Genomic DNA, 14,739 nt, shown 5'->3' with positions numbered 1-14,739 from the left:
TGGCGGAAATATGGGTAATGAGCCAGGGAAGAAGCCATTAAACTTTGGTGGAGATCTGATTAAAGGTGCAGATTCGGGAATGTTTTAATTACTGTCCTTGACATTGTGAGGCAGGGCATCTTTCAACTTTTTCATCAGTTTCTCAGGAAATAATGTATAGATCTTATTGTGTTGACTTCTATGAATTTACACAGTTTGGTGCAGATCCTGATACTAATCCAGATCTGTTGGAAGAAAATGCTGAATCCAGTTTACATACAGAGTTATATGTAATAGATTTTATGACAAATAAATAATTTATGTTATCTGACTGCTTCCTTTTTCCTTTCATTTTTCTGGTATATGAACTAGACAGATGTGCATGCAGGATTGTTCAGCCTTGGCAGATGTGCGCTCTATCAAGTACCATTCTTGTTAAATTATATAATGATTAAGACTGAAGTTATTTTTGTCATTAATTAGACAGAGAGACAGACAGACAGACAGATATATAGATATATAGATAGATAGATAGATACCTTGTTCATCCCCTAGGGGCTATTCACAGAATTCAGCAGTATCCACAAACCCAAGATATTTAAGAAATTTAAAATTAGAAAGTGTGGTACAAAGCAGCAGAACGTATCATTTAAAGTGCATGTGAACAGTGTGTAGAACCGATTCCAGTTCCAGCTAAAGGTTTTTTTTTACGATGTGGATCTGATCAATCATAGTTTCAATAAAATTTCAGATGAATGTGAACTAGAGCATGTAAATCATCTAAGGAAAGTAACATCAGGTGGTAATGTTTGTTAACATTGACCACAGTGTGACATCTAGTGGTGTAAAAAACCTATTACAGTGTAATAATCCTATGCTTGTCCATAATAACTGAATATTTAATTTAAATGGAGCTTTAAAGTAAATATTGTACTGCTGTACTATATACTACTTTAAAATGAAAGAAAAAAATGAAATAAAAAAACAGGACCATGTCTCCATTTTCTTATAATTAGTACCACATTAAATAGTTATTTCCTGGAAACTTTCTAGGAAATTATGAACATTACTGGATACTAATGAATATTCTTTGTGTACATTAGCAGATGATATTCTTTGACAGATTCAGATCCTCTCAGCTGGAGCTGGAACCAATGAATCTTTTTTTTCCAGGGAAAAATAACTTAAACATTTAATCCATTATTAAAATACCAACCGAGTGTCGGTTGACCAGCGATTGTTTTGATTCTGAATAAATCAGTAGACCGATTGACGATACATGGCTGACTGGATTACACTCCTAAGAAAGGCAACAGGGAAGTCAGGAGCCGGCGCTGAATGTGGGCGGCGCCCATAGTCTCAGGTGAGCTGTACAATGGCTGCTACCTTTCGTCCGACCTGGATCTTATCTGCGGTTAAATAGTCAGTGGTCTCACCCACAGAAGAGAAACAACAGAGAAAAGAAGTGCGCAAGAAATAAGTGTAGGATCGAGCTAATGGTAAGTTAGAGAAATGGGAAAACTTGGGTTACTTGGGCGAAGGTGTAGCCTCATGGTGACCTGACCACTACAACGTGTATATTACCGAATATTAGCATTTCGGGTAGACAGTAAATTTTGTTTGAGTTCATAAAAACATTCAACCCTACGTTTAATTTAATTAAGTTTTGACTCCCCCACCCCCACAAGGTTTGCGCAACGTTATGAGAACGCATTAGTTACTTCCGCAGACTGTGCCCTCAAACCCTGTTTGGAGTTCGTCAGTTTCCTGGTTTTGACCGTCTGGGCCGCATCGCTTCCTCACTGACACTGCCAGCCCCATGTCTCTTCACTGAGTTTGCCTTTGGCTTTTGTTTACCCTCGTTCACAAAGCGAGCGCGAGAGCGAAACTACTGTGCCTCACCTGTTCAGTTATTGACATAATGTAATTATAGCTACACTGGGTTTCTGCTATCACTATATAGTACATAATGTAGCCTCCACTATCTCAACATGCAATCTTTAAAATGGTAAAAAAAAAAATTATATATATATATATATATATATATATATATATATATATATGTGTGTGTGTGTGTGTGTGTGTGTGTGTGTGTTTTCATATCTGTGATGTATTCAGATGCAGCCTAGACATTGAAATTTTTTTTTTTTATTAAAAGTTCCCTAGTAGGATGTGAGTATCACCAGTCACCATCAACAGATCTTTTCTTTGTCTATTTTTGCTGAGAATCGCGAGTTATATGTGAAAAATTAGATGAAACATATTCTGTGACCATCATGCACAGGTGAGATGGTAGATTGCTAAACTGTGTGTTGCTGTTTTATTTGAATCATATTCAAATCATATTTGAATCTCTCTTCTCTGCAGCTTTAATGGAGACCAGGCAGAGATACTGCAGAAACATTCTGATCTTCATCTTGGGAGTACTCATAATCTTCCTCAGCTTTGATGGGAAATTGAGTATCTGGAGTTCTCCAGGTTACAGAGAAGCACCTCCATCATTATATTATGTGGCCTATCCAGGAAACTACAAATTCATCATGGATGACACGCCAGTGTGTAAGACCAGGACTCCTTTCCTGGTCCTGATGGTTCCAGTTGCACCCAGTAATGTGGAAGCTCGGGACACCATTCGAAAGACATGGGGAAATGAGAAAATGGTTCTGGGTCAGCTGGTCGAGACCCTCTTCATACTGGGTCTGCCTGGAGGAGCTGATGCTGAACAGCGGCAAGAGAAGCTCAAACAGGAGAATCAGCAACACCACGACCTGATCCAGAGTGACTTCCACGACAGCTACCACAATCTGACCATCAAGACTATGCTCATGCTGGAGTGGCTGGCCGCACACTGTACTAAAGCTTCTTTCGTGATAAAGATTGACTCAGATATGTTGCTCCACGTCCAGAATTTGGTTAAACTTTTGCTGGATCCCAGCACAGCCAAGAAAAACTACATGACAGGTTTGGTGTGGTGGCACAGCCCAGTTTTAAGAAACCCATTCACAAAGTTCTACATGCCGAGAGACGTGATTGCTGAGGCAGAGTACCCCCCGTATCCTCTGGGCATGGCCTACATCATGTCCCTGGACCTTCCTGAAAAGATCCTGACAGTCTCTCCTCTGATTAGACCAATCTACATCGAAGATGCCTACCTGGGTATGTGCCTGAAACTCCTGAACATTTCCCCCACCGATCCCCCCGAAAAGACCATGTTTATTGTTGACCCCAGACATCCTCTGAGCAGCTGCACCCTTTCAAAAGTGATCGCTGTGACAACGACAAGCACCTCACAGATGTGGAGTTACTGGGAGATGAGCAGAGAGTCAGGAGCTAAATGCTGAACTTTAACTGAGCTGTGACTTTTCAGTGGTGGGACGACCCTTTCACTTACATTAATTTAATGGAAATGATACTGAACTAAAACGGAGCATGTTTATTAAGTGTTTGCAGATAACTTGGAAGTACCTTGTTTCTTTGTTGGACAGAAAAATGTCTTTTTATAAAAGACAAATCATATACATGGCTTTGAGCCCACAGCCTTTTTCTGTGATCAGATGCTCTCAAACAGCTGAACTAACAGGACTTTCTAAGACACAGATAAGAGCATCAGATGGATCGTGAATTTTAATAATAAACATGAAGACTGATTCTTTACATCAGGGGTTTTTAAAGTCCGACATTTTCAGAGCTCTCACTGCAGAGTGCCGCAGGACTAGGACCAAAAACAACAAACACAAACAAAAACCAATGAACCATCATTGACATGTAAATTCCACTTTAGTGGCATCATGCTCTGAGTTCTGCTCTGAATCTGAGGATTCACTCATGGTGTCTTTAGAAAAGTAAACTGTATTTTTGGGCACAGACAACTACAAAACTTACTGTCATACCATGTTCATGCCACAAAAGGTGTTGAATGTGTGACAATCTGTGATGTTACGTATTGGAAATTTAATGTTACAATATAAATAAATTTGTCATGAATTGTAAAATTAAACTGTTTTGCTCTTTGGATGACAGAACACTGGAGTTAAGTTCCTCCTGAATAATTCAGCGGCTGTAATCAACCCTCTGCTCAGCTGTAGTTGGTCCTTAAGTCCACAAGGGGGCAGGCTAACATCAGATAAAATCTACATCAGGACTGTAAATGGTAAATGAACTGAATTTATGTAGCTTGTTTCCAATCTGACCAACCACACAAACCTTTTATATAACAAGTCACATTCACCTTTTGACCCAGCTCTTTTTTTATAACTAGACTTACAGTGCTTTAACTAAACACACACACCCGGATGATACACAGGGGGACAATTTGGGGTTTAGTATCTTGCCCAAGGACACTTCAGTGGGCAGACTGGAGGAGACGGGGATCAAATAGATTAGTGGACAACCTGCTCTGTCCCCCTGAGCCACAGCTTCCACCAAGCATCTACTGGTGATTCTCCAAAACTGGTCAATGCTGCTTAAGAAAAAGCCCTTTATGGTCAGACTAGTGCGGACTAGATAGACCGATGCGTATGAACTGATGAAGCCCCTTGGATAAGAGGCGAAATGTCTTCCCAGACAAACATATGTCCAGTTGCCTTCGATTCAATTTTCAAAGAGAGAACTATGACCTGGATGAATGAGAACATTCACAGACAGCCTTTATGGCACTTCATTGACAAAAGCAACTACTTTTCTAAGATCGTCGTCTGTGATCTTTACTCATCGATCTGCACAGCAGTTTCAATTTCGTACCTTAGTCTGGTTTGTCATAACTATGCAGAGAGAAGTGCTTGCTGAAATAGGGCACCATGCAGTAACCAAATCATGCAGCTTGCAGTGGCAAAGCCTCCAAACACCACCAAACAGACATAAAACTCCTAATTAAAAGGAAAGTAATTATAATGAGAGCACACTGTGCTGAGACGTGACCTGGCCATGAGCTAGGCTGGTCGTGGCAGAGAGTGAGGATGGGTGTGAGCGCATGACCGAAGCTGACTGTTGTTAAACCACTGTCACACATAGGATCATTCTCTTCTTACTTTTAAGTCTTAACTAAATGAAAAGCAAAGCAAAAAAGAGGACAGTGACCTCACCTCGGTCTCTTCCTCTTTGGCCTGGACATTTTTATCCTCTCCCATGTGTTGTCATTCATCTCCAGCTGCCTATGATCTGTTCTCCCTCTGTCAGATAAGGGAGGAGCCCAGAAGCCAAAGGCCCTGCTCTCCCTTTTCCCTTTGACTGCAGCCTGCATAAATCACACAGATGCTGAAAACCCAAACCCTGGATCCACACATTATTCAATGCTTTGCTGCCATCTCACGTCAGAGATCCAGCGCAGTGGCTGACAAGATGGGATAAATCCCTGTTGCCCCTACTCACAGCGCAAGAAAGGCCCGCTTATACCTTATAAATATCTTTTTGTGAGATCATCATATATTTCATGCATAGTTTGGACTTTGGTGCCTTGTTTTAGCCACTTCTGATTGTTCATCCCACAATTCTAAAGAATTATTACCTTTGCTGAACCATCAGGTCAGAGCAGGATTACACATCGACTCTACTTTCTCCTTTATTTTCAGACATATCTTTCCTCCTCTACTTCCTGTCTGTGCCCACTAGACAGTTTGTTTGGGTGTGTGTCTGCTGCGTCTGTGTTACTAGGCCCATTTATTGTCTCGCTCTTTAAGGTATAAACACAAAACTCTCATAGAGATTACATAGACGCTGCAATTTGTACACACATACACACACCCACAACTGCAAAGGAAATTGCTCATCTTCTTCTCTTCCTTTGATGCTCTCAGACAGGATTGAGTTGATGGATTCCTTTGTTATTTATTGTATGTAATATCTGTGTGTGTGTGTGTGTGTGTGTGTGTGTGTAAGAGGTCGGGGGTGGGCTATTATTTATTTCTGTTCCTTTGCTTATCTTAAAACAAAGCCTTTTCTCACTGACTTGGTGGATGGAAAGTGTGTATTAAAGGTTGGAGACTAACGTTAATAAGAAGCAGTCCAACATCAAAAAAGAAAGACAGATTTCTCCAGAAAGAAAAACAAGAAATCAGAAGGCAAAAAATGTTGCTTGTCAAATTGCTTAAACAAATTTGTCTTCAAGAAAGAATCATTTGAAACATTAAATAATATTGGAAAAGATGAAAAATTCATTAATCTTAATACAATACAACTGAATTTCTTCGTTGTGAGGACGAGCCAAAATTACTTAAGTAGAGCACACAGACAGATAGTTTTGTAATTTTATACCCCCCAGTCTCACCCCTCCTCTGCCCCCTGCAGACCGGCTGTCCCTTCTGTCACCCTGAGAAAACAGAGCACTGCAGCAGGGTCATAAACTTCACCTGGTCCTGTTTTGGTCACATGCACATGCACACGCGTGCACACGCACGCACACACACGCACAAACGCACACACCCACCACCTCAAACATTCATTGCTGTACGTAACCCTGAAGACAGAAACCCTGATCTTTAACTAAGTGTGAAACACTTGAACATTTTACTGATGAGCTCACCTTTATAACTCGTCCACTGGCAGTCAAAGACAGGCAGTGAAGATAGTGGAGCACTTAGCAGTGAAAGACTGCAAGACACTTCTTGCAGGAGTTCCTAAAGACCTAAAGACACCTAAAGAGTGAAGCTGGTATGGTAAAATACCACGAGTGCCCTCTATTGGTCAACCATCATGGACTGGACTAGCAGACTCCAGACGAGGTTGAAGTTCATTGACACTGATTTCTCAGACTGAGAACAACAATATATTAAAGAAGTTTAAAGAATGAAAGAAAATCCATAACGAATTATAAACGAATTAGGATTACAGAACCATTTTCTGTTTTCTCAGCTTCAGTGGGTGAACTGAGTTCTAATTTATTCTCACATACATGTGAATCTGCGACCAAACTGTCGGTGGTTGAAGTACATTGTGGGTAATGTAGGCACAAAATATTAACAATACTGTGTTGAATCAAGACAATAAAACACTAAACTCTAAACACAATGTCTCTGTTCTGCTCCATCAATTTTTGATCCTTGACATAAGCGAACAAATAATAAATGTCCAGAGTTAAATCGGTGAAGTGTCCTTTTATCACAAGTCCTTATGTCTTTTTGTTCTCTCTCTCTCTCTCACTGTCACACAGACCATGAACAAACCATTAATGTGAAAGTAAGCCAGACTTGGTGGTGATTTAGGGGTAGCAGACAGTGAGAGGGTAGAGGCCAAGCTCTGGGTCTCATACTATCTCTCTCCATTCACCAGCCCATTAATAATCACACAGCCGCACAGTGACACGAGGGAAGCTGCAGTCTGAGATGAAGGATGGAAGGAGAAAGAGGGAGAGGAGATGATGTCTTTTGATGAACCGAGAGAAAGAGCAAGAGAGATGAGAGAAGGAAAACAGGTGTGGGAAAAGAGAGAAATACTGTTTGATTGATTTGCACCGCAGACAGAAACAACTGAGAGCAACGACTGTTTATATGTTGTGGACAAAAATTTCAGTATTCATGACAGTTTGCTGTCACTGTCTAAGTATTTAAAAACATAAGACGTTTTGATTATATTTAACCAATTTGACTATATTTTTGTTAATACATCATTCGCATAGTCTCTAAAACATCAGGATACTGTTGCCCACCCGCTAGCTTTGTCTGGTCAACGATTCTAAACCCAATGATATTAAATTAACAGTGATATTATGAAGAGAAAATACAGTAATTGCATTTAATTATTAATTTATGTAAATGATCCAAAAACTGATAGAAATTACTGTTGATTATTATTATTTTGTTGATTAGTTTTCATCTCAGCACCATCAAAGGGGATACTTGATCCGCTTATGGTGAGTTTTCATCTTCACTGCAGGACTGAAATGACTAATTTTCTGATGTGTGCACTGTGATATGTACCAACATGGAGAGAACCTTTCAGAAATGAAATCTAAAAATTTGCCTGAATAGTTTTGTCAAATGTCTTCTCTCCCACTATGTTACGCTGTCGACACGTATGAACACTGCTGTTTTTCTTCTCTTTACATTTTGTCAAATTCCTCTTAACCACAAGGACCCCTGCCACTCAGGTTCTCACGATCCCTGTCGGAGAGTCACTCTGTGGGCTGTGAGAACCACCGGCGGCCCCGACCATGCTGCGGTCCACTCCCTTGACGCGAGCGCACAGACGCAAACAAAAACACACACACAAACATTTCACAAGTCGAAGTATGTTGTATATACACAGACTCAAACAAGCGCACATAAAGGCACACATGGCCTCTTCATCCTGATTTCTCTCTAACATGCTGCATCCTTTCTGTCTTAAAACAAACACAGCTGTTCAGGCTGCTCTACTATAGATGCTAAAGGGACGTTTAAGCTTTGTGTTGATCATAGCAAGTATCATATGCATTCCTCATGTAATCAGAAGTGTTAGCTTTGAGTGCATGCATGTATGCATGTATCAATAGTGTGTTACATTCAAGCAGTAGCAGGAGCTGTGATGAATTAATTGTTGCAGCCGTATGAACAGTGAGTGTAGTGGTGGTAGTAACTCTAATAGCAGCAGAAGGATCAGGAATGTTATTAGTAGCAGTGAGAGAAACAGCAGCAGTAGTAATGGTGGATTTATGCTTGTGTGTCACAGCATATGGCAATCCCACAGTAAGTGCCTTAGGAGGTTGGAATTGATTCATAGTTCACTGTGTTTACAATTTTTCATTTGTTTTATGATATACAGCAACTAGGTCTGCAAGGTCTATTGCAATCATCAATAATTGTGTTCATATTCTTTAATTCACTGTGATAGAGTGTAATCTCTGTGAGCACAGGGTCATAAAGATCATGTGGCATCGCTGAAAAAGAGAAGATTACTGACCCTTTCTCTAACTTTCCTGTGGCTGTTGGAGGTCTGAACAACAGAGGAACAGTGTTCTCCACCTCCAACATCAAAACACCAAATGAAGGACTATCTTTTGGAGGAATGATGTGTTTCCTCTGCACTCTCCTGCTGGAAAGTTCAACAAACTTGAAGAATCTACGAAGCTCTGAATAATGTAGATGCATGTAGATTGATTCATGTTATCAGTCTGTTGGTCAGTTATAACATGAGTCAAGTGTTAATTATGAAGTACACACTCCCTCGATCATCCCTGAAATATTTTTCTTCTCTTTGTTTTTCCAACCTCAGTGTTTCTGCCACTGCAGTCCTGCGATGGCGTCCTTCTGTACAAAACGTCTCACCACAGCTCATTAACAGCGCTGATGACTCTGAGCAGAAACTGCTGTGAGAAACGTCATTAACATCTGTTTGTGGTCCGTGCAGCGAGGTTGAAGGCCATGTGAAAACAAAACAACAACACTGACGAGGCTAACAACTGCAGAGTCTGGAGCATGGACCAAATATGGGTTCCCATGGCTGTGTCATCTCCCTCCCTCCTCCCTCCGTCACTCCCCTCTCCCCTCTGTTGTTGTTCTCCCTCCCTTTTTCCCACTCCCCGTCCCTCATAAAATCTCACCCTGTCTTCCTCTTTACCTTTTCCCCTTCCTTTCTTTCTTTACCTTCCTCCTCACTTTCTGTTTTATCCCTCTCTCTGATTTCCTTCACCCTCTCTCCTCGTTCCTATCATCTCCTCTCCTCACTTGGCTCTTGCTCTTTTCTGTCCTGCTCCTCCTCCCCTCTTTCTTCTCTCAAAGCTTCACTCCTCTGTCTCTATCAAAGATAAGATGTGGGTTACTCCATCAGCCAGGGAGCAAACCTTTGTTATATTAAAACAAAAAGATTTTGATTGGACGCACACTCCTGCAGTGACATGACACGGCACTGTCTCACTTCCCAGCATGATGTGTAACATGGAATCAGCAATTTTCCGTGAAAGCAGCAGTTTCATCATATTCACTCACTGGACACTTCACAGCTACCATAGTCTTTTTGTCTCTATGGGACATCTAAGCTTTAAATGCAGCATGAGAAATGACACCATCATACAGAATTAAGCCAGTATGTGTTGCCCCAAAGGACTGAAATGATATGAGATTTACCTAAAATACTTTTCCACTCTCTCACAATCATTTTGCATGTCCTTGCCGTACTTCTCTTTAAACTGTAAGTGAGGTATTGTTCAGATTGTACTTGGTCACAATAGTAACTGTACTCCCTTTTCTCAGAAGGGCCCCTCGATCCGATAATCAATTTATCAATATGTTTTCTAATTACACGTTGTCACATATTGTGTACAAGTGTGTACATCCAAATGTATTTGGATTTATGTGTGTATGTAGATTAATTCATTTCCACCTGAAGAATTAAAATGATCAATTAATTTAAAGAAAAAACGCACCGCTTTAAGATTTAAGATTTTAAAATTAAAAAAAATTGCAGCATGTTCCTGTAGGGACTCCTGGTGTTTTATTCTTTGCTTCGGTATTTTATTAATGTAATAATAAATGTAATGTACTAAGTGCTTTGCAATGACCAGAAATATTGCTAAGGCACACACACACACACACACGTACACTGTGCCTTCTTTAGCCTAGAGTGTGGACATGGAGACATGGACGCTGTTCTCGTCTTCCTTTGGCGTTTCTGGCTAAGGACCAAACACAGAGCCTGACTGCCTCCCCTGGGGAGAGTAACTCCAGGCCTGAATTCCTTTGTGTTATTTCATGTTTTCCTCTCTGCCACAGTCATTTCTCCTTGAAACACAGTCTGTGTGCCAGCCCTCATTAAAGGAACTTTACCAATGCTTGAAATGCTATAAAACACAGTATACAGGCAGCTACTTACAATGTACATGTGTGAGCAGATGGGCTTGTATACATACACACACACATATAAGTATGTTGAATGCTGTGCGAAATTCAAATCCATGGACACACACACATTAACACTCCCTGTACTTCATCCGTCTTTGTTTTCCTGTCTTATTTACATTCCTGTAAAGCTGCAAGTCGAGGAGACTGAGAGTTTGGGAGGGACTGAGGGAGAAGAGCAAGGGTTTTACATGGACAGAAGTCATTTCCGCTGTGTTGGGGAGGTCTGTGAAGGGTCAAGCCTTCCCCAGCCCTGGCTGTGTGAATCACATAAACACTCAGACTGAAACACTCCCACTTCGTACCCAACTGCAGCCCCCCTACTGGTGCTAACGCTGCAGGAGCCACACTTCTGAGCATCACTTTGTACTGTAGTATTAGAGTGTTTTTATATGGAAATAATGTTTTTAACGTCCATTGACAGTTAAGTTCTTCCAGACTCAGACATTTTGGACCCTTTATGGAGGAGACAGTCATATTTCCACAACACAACACCACCCACCAATAAAACTTTTAAACAAAACTCTTTTTTTTTTTTGATAAATGCCCTCATCTTTGAAACTCCATGCCCTCAGTTTCTAGCACTTCTTTTTTCAAATATTTGAAGTCTCAAGCCCTAACTCAACGTAACAGAATAATGATATTGTCAGTTATTTCTCTTTTTTTAATTTTAATTTTGTGGTGAAAAAACTGACATCTATGTGTAAAATTGTTTGAGTGCCCCTTTAACATTTCACTCATACTTCTGTAAATTATATCTCCTATTTCATCTTGCCTAAAAAGTGACAGTTTAAGATATTTAATCAAAAAGATACTGACGCCTGTCTTAGGAATCCCGTCATGTAATATGTCTGTAACTGCAGAACATAATACCTAGAAATATTACCACAGAACATGACTCTGCCACCCTCAAAAATAGCAATAGCCCTGAATGAAGGCAAATTTGTTGCTAGCCAGTTTTATTTAATGCTATTTAATAAAATACACCAGTTGGGTTCAGCAAGTTTCTGGCAATAAAAAATCCAAACATAGACACACAATGTGCACAAAACTATCAAAATATGTGTATTGTTTTAAAAAATAAATAAATATATACCCACTGATTTCAGCTTAATGATTTTACTTTGTCTGGCCAGCCAACATATGTAATCAAGAATATAATATCACTAACCAGTTATCTAGAAACACGTGTCAGGATTTTTAAGCTCACCAGTTTCATGTATTGATTTCTTCCCATGAGAAAATCCCACTGTAGTGTTCCATTGTAAAGCAGCAGATCAAACACGAGAGTGAAGGATCAGGCTCGTTGTGTTTGTTTTCTCGCACTGCTGTCAAAATCTGTTCCTCTTTCTCAACCTTGCAAGAACACACACACACACACAAATAACACAAAGCAGCTCTTTAATGGGACTGACCCTGAAGCCCAGCTGGCGCTGTGTTGAGAGTTCGGGCTACTGATAGTAGCCAGATACAGTAGATGAAGAATGATGGTAAGAGGATCAAATATTAACGGGACAAATTCCCTTAAAGGTACATAACTAATTTTCCTGTGAAGTGATGGCGCCCTGAAATCCCCCGTTCTCCTCACACTTCAACATCGATGACTTGACTTCAGTAAGAGATACTAGTGCCCGGGAACTGAATATTTAAAGCAAATGGTTATATATTTAAATAAGGAAGAAAAGGCTCTTTTCTTCAAGGGGACTCTAAACAAATTTGAGAAGCAACAAGGATTCTGCTGGGAAAACTAACATAAACATACATGATAAACATGTATGAATATAAATCTTAGTTAAATCAACAACATCAAAAATAACACATAAGGGAGAGGTCAGGGTGATGGTGGGAGCTGTGGGAACAAGTAGCACCGACATGAAGGCGGTAACAGTGATAAGTGTCAGGTTATAGTGTCTGCTTTGTACATCAGCAAGAGTATGACTGAATGTTAATAGCCACATAGTATTGATGACCAAGATTCAATGAAGAAGCATCTAAGATTAACAACAACTGACGTCTTTAGTGTACATGGAAGTATGTACTCATTTGCGTTTTCAAACAGCAAAAGCTGACTTTCTCTACAACGTCTGAAATTGTCAAAAAGCCAAAATAGATCACCACTGCGCCAAACACCTTGGGCAACTTGCTCAGTATTGCTTTGCTTTCTTCTTCTTCTTCTTTGAATTTCCCACAGACAAAGAACAGGAAATGCTTTGCTGCCTCCAGGTGGTTAAAAACACCAGGAGGCGTTTGCATGCACACTTCTTGTTTTCTGCACATCATCGTTTTTTTCCTGTTTTTCTTGTGAGCCGCCTAACACATAAATTTCCCCGCTGTGGGATCAATAAAGTCCTCTCTTATCTTAAAATCTATACAGTGACCTCAATACACAACATCTTTATATTTAACAAAAATCACAATCTTTCTCTAAACTCAACCAAAGCAATTTTGTTTCCAAAACCAGACCACGAATGGGACTATGGTTGTGAACTCCGGTTTCTGGTGTGGCAGCCACCCACCCCAATCACCCCCTGGATATTCAGCGGCTGTTAATGCATGTAGAAGTTCACTCATTAAAGAAAAAAAAATTGTCTCTGAACATGATCCAGCCAGCGACTGCGACTACAAAACACAGAAACCTAATTTTGTTTGCCATAACCATAACCATAGCCCTCACACAGATAACCTATTATAGAAACCAAGAATTTAAAAAACGACAGCAGTACTCCCAGTTATCTGTGATCGTGCAAAACTGCATGAAACTGACATTCCTGTCTGGCATCACGGTTGCTTTGGAACAGTCATTTGGGTCATTTTGGAACGGACTCTTTAATTGCTTGGTATGATGGTGATGCAGCTTGGTGTACTGAAACAGCCATGTCCCACTGGGAACACCAACACACAATAATGTAATAACTAGTCTGGTTGATTTATGCTTTTTTTCTGCGGCCAATGTACTGTTTCTGTCTTTTCAAGAAAAAAAAGTGCAGTAGTGATCGCACGTAAAAGGAGAAACAAAACCAACTTTCCTGTTTACCATGAGGTATATCTGGAATTAACGTAGGACTGCTCAGATTTCTGATTGGGTAACAAGGTAAGGTAAATCAAATTCTCATATAGTTGTTAACTGAGATTACACTGTTAAATGAACCAAATGCCCTAATGAAATAATACGGTTATAACTGACTTTCTTTGCTCTCATAATTCCTCACACTGCATTCCAGTTAGAACACAGAGAGAAAGAAGAACGATTGGCTTTCATATTTCTGGGTTCATGTCCAGTTCAATGTTCAGTTAAAGAAGTTTTAAAGCAATAAAAACATTGTTTTTTTTAATTTAATTTTTTAATACTAAATCACGTTTGGCTAACTGTGAGCACATTCCTTTGTGTTTTTATTGTGTGGGACTCATGTTGATGGATGGTGTTCATACAAGCCCCAGCTTGTCTGACTGACCACCTCACTTCAGACTCTCAGATGTCAGCGTGTTTATGTGTGTGTAGGCATCTATGCACATGTGGCTGCACATGTATGTACAAGTATTATGTATGTATTTAAATACTACATATGTAGGTGTGTTTGTTTTTCCTCTGTTGGATGGATCATGGATTTCAGTCTTGCTGTGTTTGTATAATGTGAGTGACAGCGGTGGATAAGCTTCATTGTCAGAGCTCAGCTATGTTGTTGGACACATTTTGCCCGGCTGAGGGCTGGTGAAAACGATGAGAGCTTCAGGTTTCAGTGTGTTCCTGTACACGCAGCACAGGCCTGCATTTTAGTGTCTCCGTCCACAGCTCATTTACAGCTTAGGTGACAAGGGGAAGGATTTGGTTAGTGGTGCAACTACACTAACTTTCCCAAGACTGTGTATAAATACACAGGCTTAAAATGGAAATGCAAACTTGGAGACTGAACTCTAAATAAAAAGAAACATAATAGGTGGGTGAACTTTCGTGACA

The 14,739-nt window shown here is 40.2% G+C and overlaps 1 protein-coding gene across 2 annotated transcripts; it reads left to right on the top strand.

Annotated features, from left to right (window-relative positions):
- The first annotated feature begins 1,186 nt into the window (after positions 1-1,186).
- LOC121180125 (beta-1,3-galactosyltransferase 2-like) lies at positions 1,187-3,839 on the top strand. 2 transcript variants are annotated; one of them, XM_041035279.1, is made up of 2 exons: positions 1,187-1,342; positions 2,347-3,839. In XM_041035279.1, the coding sequence occupies exons 1-2, from the start codon at positions 1,318-1,320 to the stop codon at positions 3,318-3,320; spliced, it is 999 nt and encodes a 332-aa protein (XP_040891213.1). In that variant the 5' UTR covers positions 1,187-1,317; the 3' UTR covers positions 3,321-3,839. The 2 variants fall into 2 exon arrangements, with proteins under 2 accessions (XP_040891213.1, XP_040891214.1); XM_041035280.1 differs by having other exon boundaries at positions 1,341-1,478.
- The last annotated feature ends 10,900 nt before the right edge of the window (positions 3,840-14,739 follow it).

Source organism: Toxotes jaculatrix, chromosome 4, assembly GCF_017976425.1.
Source record: "Toxotes jaculatrix isolate fToxJac2 chromosome 4, fToxJac2.pri, whole genome shotgun sequence".
NCBI lineage: Eukaryota > Metazoa > Chordata > Actinopteri > Toxotidae > Toxotes > Toxotes jaculatrix.
Note: the sequence above shows the minus strand (reverse complement) of the source record. Positions and strands in the feature narration are given on the sequence as shown.

What these genes read in the sequence shown, in the direction of transcription:
- LOC121180125 (XM_041035279.1), top strand. Translation starts at nt 1,318, where the DNA reads ATGTGGGCGGCGCCCATAGTCTCAG. An exon ending in GGCGGCGCCCATAGTCTCAG is followed by an intron (nt 1,343 to 2,346) that starts GTGAGCTGTACA and finishes TCTTCTCTGCAG; the next exon opens with CTTTAATGGAGACCAGGCAG.